The sequence below is a fragment of the Papio anubis genome, chromosome 13, assembly GCF_008728515.1.
Source record: "Papio anubis isolate 15944 chromosome 13, Panubis1.0, whole genome shotgun sequence".
Lineage (NCBI taxonomy): Eukaryota > Metazoa > Chordata > Mammalia > Primates > Cercopithecidae > Papio > Papio anubis.
The window spans coordinates 95327401-95347336 of NC_044988.1; the positions used below are offsets into that span (position 1 = coordinate 95327401).

Below are 19936 nucleotides of genomic sequence, written 5' to 3' on the forward strand. Positions count from 1 at the left end.
GAATTAAAAGAGAGGAAAATTGAAGATTTACATTAGCAATACAAACTTAACCAATACATGGCAGTTCTAGAACAATATTAGGCAATCCTTTTTAGTTATAGAAGAAACAGCAAATACATGTTTGCCTGTTTTTAATTATCAGCAGTGTGTTGATACGCTTTTTATGAGTTATCTTTTTGCTCTCCTAAATGAATATATTGTCTTAGTATATTATAGTTTTCAAACCTTATTTGCCTCTGAATAGACAACAGATATAATTTTAAATGATGATGGGTTAGTTTTATTATCCAGTTGAAATTATTCTGAAGTATAATTTTAAATGAAAGTGACAGCTTTAAAGTGTTTTGGGGAAGAAATTAAAGTTGTGTATCTGAGTTAAGGCAACCAAGAGCTCTGTCATGCCATGGATGTAATTCAGGGCATCTAGGAATGAAATCTGTTCTTAAAAGAATTGATGGTAGCTTTAGGTTAGCATATAAAATCAGAGTTGGTGATCAGTTGAGTACTTGGCAGCTTATAGATGTTATGTCATGTGAGTTACACTAGACACAAAGTGTGTACCACTGTGGATAAACAACAACAGGCACAGACTCAAAAGACAGAATCCAAATACAAACAAGCAAGGTGCCAACTTCCTTTTCCCCCTTCCCCAAGAAGACTTGTAACTAGTGTAGGGAACCTGTTTTTAAGCAGAGTTACAGAGGTTAATTGGGCTGGGATGTTTTAGATTATGTTACACGTTAATGAAAATGCTGATTTTCAGCTGTCATGACTCCAGTGCTTTTTATACCATGATAATTATTTTAAAACTTTGTCTTCTGTGTTGTTGAAAACATCTTGGCAGAAAGCCTGTGTGACCTGATTAAACCTATGAATTGTCAGCTGTGATCTATAGTACTCAGAAGAGGTTGCTGACTGGGCATCACTTAGGAAGTTCTTGATTTAAAAGCAAAATTAGATTGAGACTACTGTGCCCAGAACTGTATTGCCATGTCAGTGGCACATTTTTAATACTGTATTTAGTATCCTCATTTTATAGTTTGCTAGCAATCACTTAACAATATTCATTTAATAATATATATATTTAAGTATAGCTAATTGCCTCATAATGTATGTATTCCTCTTCTGAAATCACATGATGGAAAAGCTCATCTAATCTTGTTTATTTTTCAATTTTCGATTACAGTTTGTGAATTATTTTAAGGGAATTTTAATTCTGTTTCTCCAACTGTACAGAGAGACAGAATGACCACCTTTGGATGAGTTTGTTTTATATCCCTGTAATTATTTTCTTTCTTTCTTAAAACCTTCCATTTTTTTACCTTCTTCCCATTTTATGCTTAAATTATCTAAATCTGGGAAGCTTGGATGATTAAAATATTCAAGGAAGCCAGGGTTACCTTTTTCTAAGGATCTATCTGTGGTAAATTGAGGTAGTTGGGGGATATTTAAAATTCTAGGGTGCATGTAAACATTATCTTGAAAATAATTTTCATACTTATTCAAACTTATTGATCAAATGTGAACAATGAAGTTCTCAGCATGAATTGTAGTACACTGATGTTGTTTGATCATTTTCTCAAATAAACAAAATACTCACACTATTTGTCCTCTGTTTCTCGCTTCTTCTCTCTCTGTCTCTCTCTCTCTTTCCTTGAAGGTCTCAGCATCAGAGGAGCCCAGGAGGAGGACCCTCCCGATCCCCAGCTAATGAGACTGGACAATATGCTTTTGGCAGAAGGGGTTTCAGGTCCTGAGAAAGGTGGGGGATCGGCGGCAGCAGCTGCAGCCGCGGCAGCCTCTGGAGGTTCTTCAGATAACTCTATTGAACACTCAGATTACAGAGCCAAATTGACCCAGATCAGACAAATCTATCACACAGAACTGGAGAAATATGAACAGGTCAGCAGCCGCCACTCTCATAGTCCTACACAAACCCTCTGTTGCTCTTCTATTAGACCATGCTAACCAATTCTGAGGGCTGTCAGGGGTAGGTGTTAACACAAATTACAAAATAAATAAGGTCAATGCAAAAATTCAAGTGAATTGTTGGATTCATGAAATGAAGACCCTTTGAGATTTTGGAGGTGGAGCTCTACCTATTTTATCTCATCTACTTGTTTTAGTTTTATTCATTCCTCACATTCACGTACCCTTATTACCACACCTGCAGTCATTCTTCCCTCTCACCTCACCACTTGGTGCTCTTCAAAGCTCTGTATAATTAACATTTATGCACTAGCCTTGTTCATAAGCTTTAATCACTTTTGAAGGGAAGCATTGCACAGTGAGCTTTTCCCTCCTATGCTGTGAGCTCCAGAATCCTCCTGGGAATTAATTCTTATGGATTGTGCCAGACTATAGGGAACTTCACCAAGTAAGCAGGTTCTGGCCTGTTTCTCTGAGTATGAGACCTCCCAAGATAATTATGGGTACCCCAGGACAGGGAGTGTTAGGCAAGGCATTATGTGCTAAATTCCTGATTAGAAAGAGAATATGGGTTAAAAATCCAGTTCTCAGCAATTATATTAACCATACTGAATCTAAGATAACTTTGATTTTAAGTTGCATCATTATTTTATGCACCACCAAGAAAAAATTAATACTGCTAGTTTAACTATAAAATATTACTGATTATAGAATGCTTTCACATTTCAGAGATGTTAAAATGTAGGGAAAAACAAGTGAGTCTTAGATTTAATGTAATAAAGTAAAATATTGGTGGGTCTTTTTTACACATATTTTAGTTACTAGTTTAATGCTGAAAAGCTGTCAAGTTGGAGGAATTCTCATTTGATAAGATTTGTCATTTGGAAGATAATTTTAAAAACGTATTATTATGGAACATTTTATAACACATGTACACAAAAATAATGAGAATAGTATTAGACTGAACCCTATGAAATTGCTAAGTTTTGAGGTCAGAAACAGTTGAATATGGTAATTTCATAGAGTTCAACCCCAAATAAGGAATCAGCTACTTTTTACGCAGATAAATAGTTATCAACATTTTGCCACTCTTATTTTGTGTACCCAGCCCCAATTTGGTAGAGTATTTTAAAGCAAGTCTTAGACATCCTATAATTTCACCCACGAGTATTTCACTATGTAGGCAAGTACTTTTTAAAGTCTACACACTTTAGTGTGAAATGGGAGTCCTGGTGAGTTTTGTGTGTGTTTGTGTGTGTTTTAAAGACTTTTTTAAAGAGCAGTTTTAAGTTCACAAGACCAATTTGAGAGGAAAGAAGAGAGATATCACGTATACCCCCTTTCCTCACACATGCATAGTCTCTCCCATTATCAGCATCCCCTACCAGAGGGGTTCATTTGTTAAAATTGATTAACCTACATTGACACATCATTATCACCCAAAATCCATAGTTTACATTAGGGTTTACTCTTGGTATTGTGCACTCTATGGATTTGGATAAATTTATGATGGCATGTACCCACCATTATAGGCTCATACAGAGTATTTTCACTGCCCTAAAGATCCTCTGTGCTATTCATCCCTCTCTTTTATTCTTTCCTCCCCACTGATCCCTGGCAACCCCTGATCAGTTTTAATACTGATTTTTTTTTCCTCTGTGTTCCCTGTATAGTTTCAGTTGAATATGTCGTTGTATTTTTTTCACATTGCCTTTTCTAATATTCTGGATACAATGGTTTTAAGCACATGCTGAATCCTATCCCAGAGGTGAGTGTGTTTTGAGGGAGAGTAGAAAAATTTGTATATCTTTAAGTTAAACTGTAATGTAAATTAATATATTATAAGATGTTTTCTATTTTTGGAATAGGATTTTCTGGGATCTAGAACTGTATGTCTAGTCTCATTTGTAAGAATAACTTTCGGTGGAAAATGTACAAATAAGAATTTTGGAAAAATTATCGTGTGTATGTATGTATGTAAAAAAAAATCCCACTTTCTGATTTGACATATGAATAATTGAGAGTAAACAAAATAAGTCATGGTTGAAAAGGTTGCCCCTGAGCATAAACAGTAGAAAATGACTCTTATTTGTAGTATATTCCTAATTGTATAACTTTATGCTAAAATAACCATACCTACTTACTAGATAAACATCACCAGTCACCTTGCATGGAAAGAGATATAATATTAGAGGCCAAATGGCCCGAGTTTTTTGGCTGAGGAATTAAGGCGGTTCCTTACTACCTCCTGCCGTGTGTCTTCACACCTGCCTCCTTACTTCTCCATACAACTCTGGTGGAAGTTGTGTGAAGCTGGTGTCAGTCAATGACAAGGTCCTGAGTCTCATTGTTTTAGAAATATCCTACAAAATTTTACATGAGATTTTAGGTAACTTTAGCCCCAGCTGATAACAGCATCAAATCACCAGAGTTTTTTGTTGTTGTTTTGTTTTGTTTTGGCTTTTAAAATATACATGTATATGCATGTTCTTCATACATTTATCTCTTTTTTTTTAATTGAAGATCAAATTGGAAAGCACTGAGTTTAAAAATGTATTCAAGAATTATTTCTGGATATAATCAGTAGCCTAATAACAATCTAAATATATAGTTCCTTTTTTGTTTTAATACTTCAGATGGAAAAATAGAGATACATGAAATCTGTATAGTAGGGACAAATGAATAGATGGGGTATGATGACTAGTTGGCAGATTCAGCAGAATTTTAATTTACAAATTTTCTCCTGTAGGTTTGGAATTGTTTTAGAAGTGATGTAGCAGCATTTAATTCTTTTAAGTTGTCTTGGGGGCTGGTTTTTTTTTAGCTCTTGTGACTGTTGTTCTCCTAAATTATTAGGATCGGTGCATTTTGACCCAAAACGGTCAACTTTTCCTTTCAGTTCTTTAGGGTACAAGGGCTTTATCTGGATGGTCCTTTCAGAGACATGCTTTGGTGTTACAAGAAGGGCTAAACAGAGCTAAGAAGGGATAGGACTTCTAAAATAGATGATTATTGTAATTTCCATTTTATAGAGGAGAAAATGAGACTCAGAGGGGGTAAGTGATTTGTCCAATGTCGCACATCTAGTTAGTGTCAGAATCAGACGTTGAAATCAGTTTCTGAAAATATGTCTTCCTTTTTCATTGAATTGTGCTGCTACCCATGTAGAACTGGAAAATAATTCAGGTACATTCTGGTTTTCTCTGATTTTCCTGTGTTGGTTTGCATTTGAAATGGGAATCGAGCAGATGGAAAAACAACTTTTTTTTTTTTTTAAAGACAGAGGCTCACTCTGTCGTCCAGGCTGGAGTGCAGTGGTGCGATCTCAGCTCACTGCAACCTCTACCTCCCAGGTTCAAGTGATTCTCCTGCCTCAGCTTCCTGATCAGGTAGCTGGGATTACAGGTACCCACCACCACGCTCGTCTAATTTTTTTTTTTTTTTTTTGTATTTTTGGTAGAGACAGGGTTTCACCATCTTGGCCAGGCTGGTCTTGAACTCCTGACCTCATGATCCACCTGCTGTGGCCTCCCAAAGTGCTGGGATTACAGGTGTGAGCCACCGTGCCCAGCCAAAAACAACTATTTTAATCACTTTCCAGAAATTATATTTTTCCTCCTAAGAGTGAACATGGGTACTCTGAGTGACAGAAAGCTTAATAGTAAATAGGAAGAACATATATGTTAAGACAAAGGCTTCAACAGAAAATTGTGTTGAGTCTTTTAGAAATAAACTACCTTGGAATCTTAAGAGTTATTCACTCTACTGTGTTTCACAATGAAGCTGTAATGAAAATGTATCTGAAGCCTGTTTAGATTTAGATTGCCATAAAATTAACAAACATCACCACTGCAGTAAATTAAAGTACCTCATAAGCACAGCCACATTTACAAAGCTAAGCAGACAGACTAGAGCTACAGTTTGAGCAAAATTAAATCCAAGCTGCAAGGCTCAGTTTTATGTATATGTTTTAGAGATGGTATTGTCTTTAAAATCCTGTCTTTTTTCCCTCCAGAAAATTGTTCTTTTATCATATGTCTCTATTGTATAGGCTCAGATTTAATGATTCTTGATGATAACCATCTAAAAATTCACTTATAAACACTTTTGAAATATTAGGCATGGGATATATGTTAGGGTAAGGTTCTTGAATATTACTGCCACCCAAAAGGAAACAAAACCATTTTATTTTCTTCTTGTTGATTCTAACACCCAGCAGGAATATGAAAATTTTCCAAAGCTTGCGGCAAACTGTCCTGTAATACTTCATCTTGGGTACATTGCCTCGCTTTTTAGCTAAGAGACAAACCTAGTTGCTTCTCTGTCTTCTTGTTGATTAGCTACAGCTTTTGAAAAATGCCTTTACTGTACCTTGCAAATATGTTCTTATGGTTAAGGGACCACTGTTAGAATAGGTGAGTTCCTAGAACTTAAGCCAAGGTTCCTGGGAAGCCTTGTTTTTAAGAAGTACAGGCCTTCTATTGAACTGGTCTTTCTTGGTTCCTCCACCACCCTACCAAAAGGAAATGGACACATTGGTTTTTGCAAATGAAATTTGACTTCAAGATTTCTTCTCAGTTAAAAAGGAAAAGATATATAATGCTCTATGCAGCTCTCCCACTTTGCTTGTACCAGAAGAAATGCTTGTACACAGGCAATTCACTCATAATTTACAGCTGCTATAATAGAGATGACATATTGAAAGCTATCTACTATAATTATATTGAAATACATTTTTTGCTGAAGGCAAAAGTGTTGTCAGGGTCCCAACCCTTCCCAAGCATCTGGGAACCTGCTTTCTGAGTTCACAGACGTCATTTGAACTCACCCCAAATCAGGCAAAAAGCACTAGAACCAAGGAATACACTGAATGTGCTCAGGACCAATCAGGTAGCATTTGGCTACCAGAGGACTTACAGATTGCAGGGGGAATGGAGAATGGGTGAAAATGTAAACCACTGTAAAAGCATGTCCTTGTGCTTTTCGAGATCTCTACATTATATGCTTAGGTTTGCTGGCAAAATAGCTTTTGCTTGTGAAGGATTTTATTTTTATCAAATTTAAAAATGCTGACATTTTCACATTAGAGATTGTGTAGCCTGTAAACTCCTAATTCCATTTTGCTATTTCTTCTTAATAGTTAAGCAGGATAGACAAAAGAATACTACCTGATTTCATGTTCCAAAGCAAGGATTTGTCATTCATTATTCCAAGGGAAGAGTTTTACTTCCTGTTGACTTTCATGCCTGGCCTTTTCCTTGCCTGGAAGGAGGGTTTGGTTTGTTCCCTTTTTTTCCTTCGAGTTACTAGTTTATTGGCTCTGTGTGCCAGTTGTATTTATGACCACAAGCTTGATTAATATAATGAATTGTTTTATTTAATACATTTGAATACTCTTTTTTTTCAACTTCTTTGGAAGCAGTTTTTGTACTTATTGAGGCAATGAGAAGGCAGAACTATATTAGATAAAGTGTGGACTTCCTTGCAGAGTAATGACATAAAAATAGTATGAATTTCATAAAATTACCACTTTCATTGTCATCAATAATAACTGTCATTTATTGAGTATTAATTATGCTCCAGACTCTGTGCAAAGAACTTTAACATACATTGTATAATATAATCCTTACAAAACCCTCATGAGATAGGTCCCTAAACCATGTAATTGGGTAAGAAGTATTGAGGTACAACAGCTATTTCATCTTTGTGCCTATTCCTTAGGCATACTGGTCTCATTCTAGTTGGCTTAGAACCTTTAAATGCAGACTTTTAACCCAAAACAAGAAAAATTTGTTGATTTAATAAGCATTTGGTAAATACAAAATCTACCGTATTCGACTAGAGTTACTCGTGAGGCTGGCAAGACATTTGGAAAATAGTTGCAGTGCAAATTTGAGGGGCATCTACTTTTTAAAAGAGATTTATTCTTTCTTGTCAAAAGTGGGTTTTAGAATATTATGGTCTGTTTACAGTTAGCTTCTCTTGATGGTTACAGAAAACCAATTCAGTTTTTAGATCTGATCACTGATCATTATAAAACTTCCCCCAAAATCAGTGCTTGCCCACTGTCTATTTTACAGTTTTACTTTCACAATATAAACTTAAAGGCAAAAAAGAGGTTGAGTCTTGAATCCACAATGAAAAGAGCCCCACCACAAAATAAGGAAAACACTGAAAACTTTAATTTTGTGTGTAAACCAAGTATGTACAGATATTGAGGAGACAGTTTTGCCAGCCAAAAATATCATTAAAATGTTATTGAGAATCCAAATATTTTAAATCCTCGATTATTACTTGGTTTGGATTTTTAAGGAGAAAGGAAAAAAATGGGAAAGACAAAGACTTATAATAAAAACTGAAAATGCTTTTAACAGATGAAATCTTCCATGCCTTATGTTAACTGTTATTGCAGTGTATGTTTTAAACACATAAACAAAAATGCATCCTAGGTGGTTTTCAACAGCTGGATTAAAAGAAAAAAGCTTCTGCTAGTACTTCTAATCAGAAAATTCAAGGCATACTTTTATTTCCCAAATACTGCAATTAACCATAGTATATCTGTATTTATATTATGGACATTAACCAGAAAGCTTGTAACTGACTGTTTCACTTGGAAAACATAAGGCAAGGAAAAATTTCTCCAAATGTCTATTTTAATACATCTTACAGACATGATGTAAGATATGATAAATGTTTGAAATGAGCATTCTATATTATAAATAGCATCAATGTTAATATGTGGTTGGGTGGCCCTTTGAAACAACTGCAATCATTTGATCATTCTTACTGTGTTTATATGTTTAAAAAATGTATGCCTTTTAAGGAGCTAGGTGATGAGGCAGTACTGTTCTCTGCTCTGAACCTGGTACAGATGATGCTGAAATGAGGCTGTAATTTACTTTCAGTGGTATAAAGGAAAAAAATCACTTTGCCTAAAGTGTATGCATCTTTCTTAAGGGTGTACCCAGATTTTAATTATCTAAATGTAAATACTTAACGAATTTTACTTAGAGTAATGAGCTAAAGTGCACACTACATAAATGAGATGTTCTAATTAATCATGTATGAACTACTGGTTTAAAGAAAAGCTATGTGAATTCTGTGAATGTTGGGCTATTGCCAAATTGCTCATCAGCATTTGCATTCATAGATGGCTTCACTTAATAAGTCTTGAGACATTCAGCAAATGTTTTAGCAAATTATGAGTTTTTAGATGCAGAAACTTTTTTGCTTTTAACCCTTTTTTCTCGTATAAGTCTTTGGCTGCTCTTTAGAATCCATAGACAAACACTCATTCTGGAGAGGTTAAAACCCAGCCAGACAAAAACTAAGAAAGCTAATGTATCAGGTGTCATTCACATAGGAGTCTTGAATTATTTATTAAAATATATGCCCTGTCATAGATATATGTTACCATAATGAGTGAGCTAGGTTTGTTGGAATTAGCAATGTTATGTGTGCACATTAGAAACGCTTCCATACCCTGGTACAACAGTTCTCAAACTTTTCAATCTTAGGACTTAGACTCTTAAAAATTATTGGAGACTTCTGTAAAAGCTTTTGGGTTGGTGGCTTATGTCTATCAATATTTATTATAATAGAAATTAAAACTATAAAAATTTAAAGTATTTACTAATTATTTTATTTATTTTATTTTTTGAGACAGGGTCTTGCTGTGTCGCCCAGGCTGGAGTACAGTGGCGCGAACATGGCTCACTGCAGCCTCGACCTCCTGGGCTCAAGTGATTCTCCTACCTCAGCCTCCTGAGTAGCTGGGACCACAGGTGTGCATCACTGTGCCCAGCTAATTTTTAATAATTTCCTATAGAGATGGGGTCTCACTGTTGCCCAGGCTGGTCTTGTACTCCTGTGCTCAAACAATCCTCCTGCGTCAGCTTCTTGAAGGGCTAGGATTACAGGTGTAAACCACTGCACCCAGCCTATTTTATTTTATTTTAGGGACAAATTCTCACTCTGTCGCTCAGGCTAGAGTGCAGTGGTTTGATAATAGCTGACTTCAGCCTTGATCTTCTGGGCTCAAGCAATCCTCCTGCCCCAGCCCCCCCTAGTATCTGGGACGACAGGTGTGTGCTACCATGCCTGGCTAATTTTTAAATTTGTTTTATACAGATGAGATCTTGCTGTGTTGCCCAGGCTGGTCTTGAACTCCTGGGCTCAAGCAGTACTCCCACTTTGCCCCAACAAAGTGCTAGAATTATAGGCATGAGCCACCATGGCCAGCCCTAATTAATTTAAAAATATCAACAAGCTATTATATGTTAACCTAAATAACTTTTTTAAAAAACAAAAAACCTTAAAATTTAGTGAGAAGAATGGCCTTGCTTTTTCATTTTTGCAAACTCACTATGGGCTTGATAGAAGTCAGCTTGAGTCTCATATCTGCTTCTACAGTCAACTGTTGTCATATGGTTGAAATATATGAAGAGCATTTGACCTCACACAGATATGTCATTGCAAAAGAGATTTTAATAGCCTTTTCAGATAATTGTGAATACTCTTTTTTGGTATTACACCAAAACTTGACAAGTTATAGTTTTGTAAAAGTATGTTGCAATGAGAAACCTGAAACCATGTCAGTTAACTTTTTGTACTCTGTTTCTTTAAGATCACTGGTCTGGTTTTCACTTTGAATGTCTCTTGTACCTATGTATGCTTTTGTGACATCATGCGTTGATCATTTGGAAAGTACAGGTTTACTGAATTATGCATATCTTACAAATTTTGACACATTTCATTATATAATGTCAAAATATCATATTTATGAATATCAACTCTGAACTCATCAGAAAGTCTACTGGGAAACTGTTAAGCTTACAGTGGTGGATGCAAGTTTTTCAAAATTCTGATTTTCACTTGAAAACTCAAATTTTTTAATTGGCATAATTCTCTCAGCTGTTTTCCTTGACATGGAAGGCTCACTTGTTTCATTTTTGAGAGAACATCTGCCAAATACCCAACTCCATATAATCATAATTTTTCATACTTGTTTCCAAGTAAAAATGGTGTTCCATGAAAAAATTGACTTCTGCTCATTACTTAACCGTAAAAGTGCTCTTTCTCAAGACAGTCCTCCTTCAGTGTGCAATACAAGAGCTTTTTTTGTGTGCTTCCCATTTGACACACACAATATTAAAGACATACTCAAAGGTTTATAGGTAATAAGATTAATAATTTATATTGCTTCATCAAGGACATTCCTAAGTCAAATGGGCTTTTATTGTGTTTGTGTGAATGTATGGTGGTGAAAAATTTTTAAATGTATCAAAGATTACCTAGCATAGCATTTCCCAAAGATTTTTTCCTAGCACATTGGTCCACAAGATACCATAGAGCTGTGCTGCTGAATATAGCAACCAGTAGCCACATGTAGCTAATGAGCACTTGAAGTCTGACTAGTCTGAATTGAGATGTGCTGTCAATGTAAAATACACACTAGATTTCAAAGAGTACAAAAAAAGAATGAAATACCTCATTAACAGTTTTCTCCCCTTCCCTCCCCTCCCTCCCCTCCCCTCCCCTCCCTTCCCTTCTCTCCCTTCCCTTCCCTTCCCTTCCCTTCCCTTCCCTTCTTTTTTTTCTTTCTTTTCTTTCTCTCACTCTGCCACCCAGGCTGGATGCAGTGGCACAATCTCAGCTCTCTATAGCCTCTGCCTCCTAGGCTCAAGTGATCTTCCTACCTCAGCCTCCCAAGTAGCTGGGACCATAGGCGTGCCACCATGTCCAGCTAAGTTTTTATATTTTTGTTAGAGACAGAATTTTGCCTTGTTGCCCAGGCCAGGTTATTTTTTATATATTGGGTTAAATGAAATATATTGTTAATTAATTTCACCTAATTCTTTGTATTTTATTTTTTAATATGGCTACTGAGAATTTAAAAATTTAATATGTGTCTCACAATATATTTCTATTGGACAGTATTACTCTAGAGAGAAAGTTTTTGGCCACATTTATTTGGGAAAAAGTTGGATATACTGTTTCTCCTTGAAGATTTATTACAAATATTGGGATAGAAATACTGAAGAGTCTTATCCACAAACATTTTTTAAGATTTTGGTTAACCCAGCATATCCCAAACATACCATATTGTTGGACCATTAGTTAACATTCTATGGAACTAGCTGTAGAACTGTAGAATTTGTTAATCCCAGTTTGGGAATAGTTCTAGTTCAATTATTGTTGTTTTACTCATGAGAATACTGAAGGCTAGAGTTGGCCACGTTATATAACTTGGAAATTATATAAACATCTCCTTAGGGAAAGTTCAAGAAAAAGATATATACATATATATATATATATATATTTATTTATTTATTTATTTTTACTGGTAGGGTGACCACTTGTTTCTAATTTGGCATAAAATTGTTTAAATTGATAATATAGGCCGGGCATGGTGGCTCATGCCTGTAATCCCAGCACTTTGGGAGGCCGAGGCGGGCGGATCACTTGAGGTCAGGAGTTTGAGACCAGCCTGGCCAACATGGTAAAAGCTTGTCTCTACCAAAAATACAAAAATTAGCTGGGCGCAGTGGCTCACACCTGTAATGCCAGCACTTTGGGAGGCCGAGGTGGGCAGATCACGAGGTCAGGAGATCAAGACCATCCCGGCTAAAACAGTGAAGCCCTGTCTCTACTAAAAATACAAAAAATTAGCCGGGCGTGGTGGCGGGCGCCTGTGGTCCCAGCTACTCAGGAGGCTGAGGCAGGAGAATGGTGCGAACCCAGGAGGCGGAGCTTGCAATGAGCCAAGATCGCGCCCCTGCACTCCAGCCTGGGCGACAGAGCAAGGCTCCATCTCAAAAAAAAAAAATTAGCTGGGCACAGTGGCATACACCTGTAATCCCAGCTACTCGGAAGGCTGAGGCATGGGAATCACTCAAACTCGGAAAGTGGAGGTTGCAGTAAACCAAGATCGTGCCACTGCACTCCAGCCTGGGCAGCAGAATGAAACTGTCTCAAATAAATAGGCCATGTACTGTTTATTACAGGCTCACGCCTATAATCCCAGTACTATGGGAGGCTGAGGCAGGTAAATCGCTTGAGGTCAGGAGTTCGAGACCAACCTGACCAACATGGTGAAACCCCATCTCTACTAAAAATACAAAAAGAAATTACCCGGGCGTGGTGACACACGCCTGTAATCCCAGCTACTTGGGAGGCTGAGGCAGGAGAATAGCTTGAACTTGGGAGGCAGAGATTGCAGTGAGCCAAGATCGTGCCATTGCATTACAGCCTGGACAACAAGAGCTAAACTCCATCTCAAAAAAAATAAAATAAAATAAATTGATAATATAGTGGGGAAGATCTTAAATTTATTTTTTTAAATCTTGGTTTCTGCCTTCAACTTCTGGTTTTAGTCTACAATATTGCTTAATGTTTTACTATGTCATATCCTAGGATAATGATTACTAACCTTTTAAAATTATAGACTGAGAATCTGAAAAGAAAACAAAAACTTCACAGATTCATCAGAATTATTAATATTCACACAACTTGTATAGGATTTCAGGAGGTCATTGACCTTCTAAATCTATCCATTGACTGCAGATTAAGAATTCTTCTCTTATGGTTCAGGGATAATGAATTTATGGCTATTAACCAACATAACTCTCACTCTTGAATTGTAGTATTAAAAAGCCCACCAATTTGTAGATGTTTATTAGATATGTATATTGCATAATTCTACACTCTGAAGAATCCTGTATCACATAGTGTCACCACTCGCAAGGAATGTAATATTTCCTACGGCTTAAAACATTTTTGAAAAAACTTTACATAGTAAGACTCATTTTACCTTATCTTAGAAATATTTATGGAAAGCTCTGAAAAGCGTAGAGTAAGTGAAATACACAGTGTACAGGAAAGGTTAGTCCTCCAATGAGCAGTTAGAAAAACCATCGTGTGCTATATGTAAGCAGTGTTCAGGATATCTGTAGGGAAGTGGACATTATCATAACTTCCAAACACATCTTACATTAATCAGTGATTGTTCTGTCTGCTTACTCTATCAGGGACACCCGTGCAGTAAGATGCAGAATTTCCCATCCTGCGTTTTTAAGAAAAATGCCAGAAGAGACTCTTCTTCTTCAGGAGTATAAACTGATGCTTTATTTACCAGGGCAGTACCGGATTTCAGTGTAGGCCCAGTTATACAGATTTATAAATCAAAGAGAATATAGATGAAGTTGGATGCAGTGGCACACACCTGTAATCCTAGCAGCTCAGGAGGCTGAGGTGGGAGGATCTCTTTAGGCCAAGAGTTTGAGACAAGTCTGAGCAACATAGCAAGACCCTGACTCTAAAAAAAGATTTTAAAATTAGCTGGGGGCCAGGCGCGAGGGCTCACGCCTGTAATCCTAACACTTTGGGAAGCCGAGGCAAGCAGATTGTCAGAGCTCAGGAGTTTGAGATCAGCCTGGGCAGCATGGTGAAACCCCATCTCGACTAAAAGAAATTAGCTGGGTGTGGTGATGTGCACCTGTAGTCCCAGCTACTTGGGAGGCTGAGGCAGGAGAATTGCTTGAACTTGGGAGGTGGAGGTTGCAGTGAGTCGAGATTGTACCACTGCACTCCAGCACTCCAGCCTGGGTAACAGAGTGAGACTCCGTCTCTACAAAAAATAAATAAATAAATAATTAGCTGGGTATGGTGGCACATGCCTATCATCACAGCTACTTGGGATGCTGAGATAGGAGGATTGCTTGAGCCCAGGAGCTTGAGGCTGCAATGAACTATGATCATACCACTGCACTCCAGCCTAGGTGACAGAGAGAGACTCTGAATTTTAGGGGAAACCTGTGTGTGTGTGTGTGTGTGTGTGTGTGTGTGTGTGTGTATGTACTGAAAGAGACAATGTCTGAGGATTGTTAACTAAAAAGTTTGAGACCCAAATCTGATCCTTATTTTCTGTTGGACATCTCTTGAAGAGTTGAGCTGCTTTACAGAGATGGCTTATATCCACTAAAGGCCTGCACTACAGCTAAATTGTAACAGGTCATTGGAATGCTTGGCATGCAAGGCCCTTTATGTGCTAATTCAAGCCTGAATCCTTTTTGCTTCTTTACATAGTATCGTATTCCTACTTGCCATATTCTGAACTTGCAATATACTGTTATTTCTAGTGCCTGGAATTCCTCCTGACTTCCATCTTTATCTACCTTTCAAAGATGCTACCTATTCTTTAAAGCTCAATCCATGAAGCCTACAGATGAGAATATTCCTTCCTTGGAACTTATTAATATCTTCCTGTTAGTCTTTGCACTGAATTAGTTTTTTATATATTTTTTCTCACCAGAGGCCAGGCCTGCATCTTACTCATTTCTATGTCCCTTACAGCACTGGCAAGAGTTTGAACTTTGTAGTTGTTCAGTAAGCATTTGTTGACTAAATGTAAAACCCCAGAGAAAATAGGTGGTACTTAGTATTAACAATTAACATATATTTTTATTTGTATATGGGAATTGGTAGGGAGCATCCTCGAATGGGAAAACATCATTTTGGAACTGGACAGGGGTGGGTGGGAAGAGCAGCTGAATGCTATCTCCCTTGCACATCTGACCATGCACGGTTTCAAAATTCTTGCTGCTTTAACTACTATTACTACCATTTTAAAAGTGTCTTAGTTTTCTTTTACCCTACACACTGTGTAATGCTATTGGTGATTGCAAATGAGGTGTAAATTCAGATGAGTTAATCTCTTTATGTGATAATATAAAATATCAGTTTCCAAAGGAGTGATTTTTTTTTCCCATTACAGGCATGTAATGAATTTACTACACATGTGATGAACCTTCTCCGAGAACAGAGTAGAACACGTCCCATTTCTCCAAAAGAGATTGAAAGAATGGTGGGCATCATCCATCGAAAATTTAGTTCCATTCAAATGCAACTCAAACAAAGCACTTGTGAAGCAGTTATGATTTTAAGATCAAGGTTCCTCGATGCTAGGTATGTGAAGCCATAAATCTATTGCATGGCTTTCCCCCATCTTTCACTCCTTGTATATTCTTTTCTGTAAAACTGACCCATTGGTCTTAAATTCTTTTGGCCATATGAGCTCTTTTGTGCAATGGACAGGTAATTCAACTCATGGTGCCTGTGCTGTCAAGCTTTCCTGTCTGGGAATGGTAGTGTAGTGTGGGTTAGTTGCCAGTTTAGTGACTCAGGAAATGAATAGGATTGGCGTCTCTGCTGATGGCTTTAGGAATATGTAGCCTTTCCATTCTGATGCTAAAAAGTGTTTTTAAGGATAGTTTTCTGCATATAACTATTTTAACAAGAGGTATTTTCTAAGAGTTTCTTAATGTTACACTGCTTGTGCATATTATCGGAAAATACTTGGAGATATTGATACTCCTAAGAAGGAAGAGGCATTTCAGTTAATAGCAGTTACCACGAAGCTCCAGAGTCTGTATATCCAAATCAAGAAAGAAAGCCTATCATTTTTCCTGTAAGGATGAAAATTTCCCTTTATCCGAAGCTTTCCCCAAGTTTCACAGGAGTTAGGTAATATATTGTATATGGTAATAAATTGTATGTGGTGACCTACTGAGTGACAGAACAGAAGAATTGTCAACGTCCTAGTGTACGCTGCCTCTGTAGGGATGCCTCTCGGGGCATTGCCAAAGCTTATGATCAATCTGCAGCTTTGGAAAGGAGTTTCTGTTTTGTTTTTCTTTCATCTACCATGGAATCTGACAGAGGTGATAATTATCATCCAAATCTCACAATATTAAAGGAAATGACTAAGATAGCTTCTCAACTGGAAAACAAAGTGTGTGGAGCATTTTCAGTGTTTTTCATGGTAGTTCTTTCTTTCCGTCTCAGTTCCTGTCCATCCTTTTGTACGTGAACTAGCACAGTACCTGCTAGTCTCCCTGTCTCCAGTCCTACTGCCCTCCAGCCCATCCTCCATATCCCTTGTTTGTTTCTATAACATCACTGTGCTACTCTGATTGCTTTGCTTAAAAACCACGGTAGTTTTCCAATGCTGGATATATGCATACTTCACATATACACTCCTTATCCTGACATTTAAGGCCTGTCCCTGTCTGCATTGCTTCTTTGTTGTTGTGAAGATTTTATTATTCTTTTTTCTATTTAAAAAATGCCAAGCTCACTATGGAAAGTTTGGAAAATATATGGAATAAAAGGATAAAGGATAAAAGTTAACCTCATTTTTATTACCTAAAGAAAAAAAAATCACTATAAATGTTTTACAGTATTCTCTCTCTTTTTGTTTGGGGACTTTTTAAAAGAAATATTTCTGTGATGGATCAGTTTACACAATCTGGTCTGCTTTTTAAAAAATTTACCATGAATACATAAACATTTCCATGTAGTATAAGCTCTAATTATAAATAGCATTTTAACAATTGAAGTTACCAAATGTATCTAAAATAAATAATGTCCTTAGCATTCTCTTATTTTTGAGCATTTAATTTGTCTCCATTAATTATTCTTTTTCTTTTCTTTTCTTTGTTTTTTATTTTTGAGACAAGGTCTCATTCTGTCACCCAGGCTGGAGTGCAGTAAATGATGCTCTCATGGCTCACTGCAGCCTCGACTTCCCAGGCTCAAGTGATCTTCCTGCCTCTGCCTCCCGAGTAGCTGGGAGGCCTGTGTCACCATGCTCGGATAATTTTTGTATTTTTTGTAGAGATGGTGTTTCACCATGTTACCCAGGCTGGTCTTGAACTTCTGAGCTCAAGCTGTCCTGCCTCCCAAAGTGCTGGGATTACAGGCAGGAGCCACCATGCCCAACCAACTATTAATTTTCGTATAATTTCTTCCTTTCTTCCTTCCACAAATATTTATTGGTACTGAGGATATATTGGTAAACAAGACAGGTTAACATACTTGACCCAATTGAGCTTATATTCTACTTAAGGAAACAGACAGTAAACAAGTGAACAAATATGCCATAACACTGTATTTAATAATGTAATGAAATGTAATAGGGTGGTAAGTGGTATGCAGAAAAATAAAGCAAGTCAAGGGGAGAGAAAATGTAGAGGGTACTATTTTAGATAGATTTTTATTGAAACTAACATTTTAATGAAAATCTTCATGGATTAAACCTTTTTGGTCTTTAGGATTATTTCCTAAGGATCAATTCTTAGAAATGGAATTATTAGATCAGAGTTTGAACATTTTCAGTGTTCTTATTTATATATCACTAAATTGTTCTTTCCTGTATTTCTTCCAAAAATGAAATGCTTCATGGAATTATGTTTCTACTGCTTAGAATTCGTTCTTTTCCTAAGTCTAACCACTTACTTCCCTGGCTCCCACAACAAACCGTCTCTGTAAGCTGGTTACCAGTAATGAGTCATCCTCTGTGAGGGTATCTGGAATGGAGCCCGGAATGGAACCAGTGCTTGTACTTGTTGGATCTAGTGAGATTTTGCTCATCGTTCCAGGTCTGGTCTAAATGCTCGCTTTTCTGAAAATCCACCTTAATCACCCCACTGAACTAGCCCTTCCTTCCCTTGAACACTTATACTATGTTTATACAACTATTCAGACTGAACTTCCTGTAGACTCCCTTTTCTTGTAGTTTTTCATGAACATTTCTTCTCTCCCTTAGTAAGCCACAGTGTCATTGAAAGCAACAGCCAAGACTTACACATTTGCATTCCCCACAATTCTAGCAAATGACTTATATGTTAGAGGCTACCAAAAATAATTTATTGACTGGCCAGATGAATGAATAATTCCACTTAATACTTTGTAACAGCTTAAATCAGGGTTAGAGAGGTAGTATCAGAAGACAAAAAACATTTTAAAATTATTTGTCAAATTTGAACATTTTATTAAAAAGCCTAATGTAACAAAGATAGTAAAACATATGTCTGATAGAAAGGAATATTTTCTAACATAATTGCTCTCCTTATTTCTGCTGATGCTTTCCCATTCTTGTCAACATGCATGCTTATTTTTTTAATAACTGCATTCATAATGTATACACCTAAATAATTTATTTTTCTTCCATGAAGAGAAAGTATATTAACAGCCTAGAGTGAGCAGAGCCAGAATGAGAGAGTGGCAGAGCTTGGAGCAGAGTCTCTTCTCCCGCAGAGATTGCTGTTAGTAATGTTGTGATGCTGATGGGACACAGGCCTGGACTGATGTGCCACTGCACACTGGCCTGAGGCATAGCCATTTAGAGTGTGGTGAACCCTGGGGGAGTGAAACTGAGGGGAAATGCTTAATGGGCATTTTCTACAGGATGTTTTCTAAAAAATAACGTGTAAGACCAAGTTCTCTCCTGTGCCTTCGAGTGAATGCAAATACTGAGCTTTGATTCCATCTATTCTTGTAGTGCCTCCCAGCAAGCCCTCTGCACTGAGAAGGCAAGGGGCTCTGCTCTAGGCAAACATGCTCAGTCAGATATATGATTCCCTTGCTCACTCTGACTTCCCATGCTCATGTTTTCTTCATAATTGGAGAAGACAAAGCATGCACCAATGCAAAACATTTAAGAATAAATTTGTGTGGGTCTGTCTCCTCTTCCAGTAGAAGTGCTATAGTTTGGACACAGCCAGAATGTCCAGTGAGCTATCCTGTTTGTTCTCTGAGGTGTTTTGATGTTTGTTAAAAACCACCCCTGGGCAAAAGTGATGTGAGCCAAACTTCTCTTTGCTTTCCTAGACATATTTCTTTTTGATCCTCCTTTCACATGTCCCTATTTCCCAAAGAGATGCACTTGTGTCATCTATTCCCATCTACCCTGGGCCTTGCTCCTGGGCTCCATGTTTTATACTAGGAGTCACAGACTCACATGCTTACATATAGTGGAATTGAGTAGAGTGGCTGGATCAGGGATACAGGGAGGGACAAGGAGGGTTAGAGCAGGCAGGTGCATATCTAAGGGGGCACTATTACTCAGCTTTAGCCTAGAGCTGCCTTCTAAGAATGTGGGCCCAGTATGGCTGGTATCCCAATTTTTCATAAGAAGTCAGAAACCTAGATTTTTATGAGCAAGTAA

General features: G+C 37.2%; 1 protein-coding gene across 3 annotated transcripts in view; it reads left to right on the plus strand.

Moving 5' to 3' along the window:
* Window positions 1–19936, plus strand: part of PBX3 (PBX homeobox 3) — a 225849-nt gene that overhangs the window by 171229 nt on the left and 34684 nt on the right. For all 3 annotated transcript variants that reach the window (XM_031654517.1, XM_031654518.1, XM_021927649.2), the window contains exons 3-4: window positions 1661–1902; window positions 15704–15894. In XM_031654517.1, coding sequence (XP_031510377.1) covers window positions 1661–1902; window positions 15704–15894 — 433 coding nt within the window. The remainder of the gene's footprint in view (window positions 1–1660; window positions 1903–15703; window positions 15895–19936) is intronic.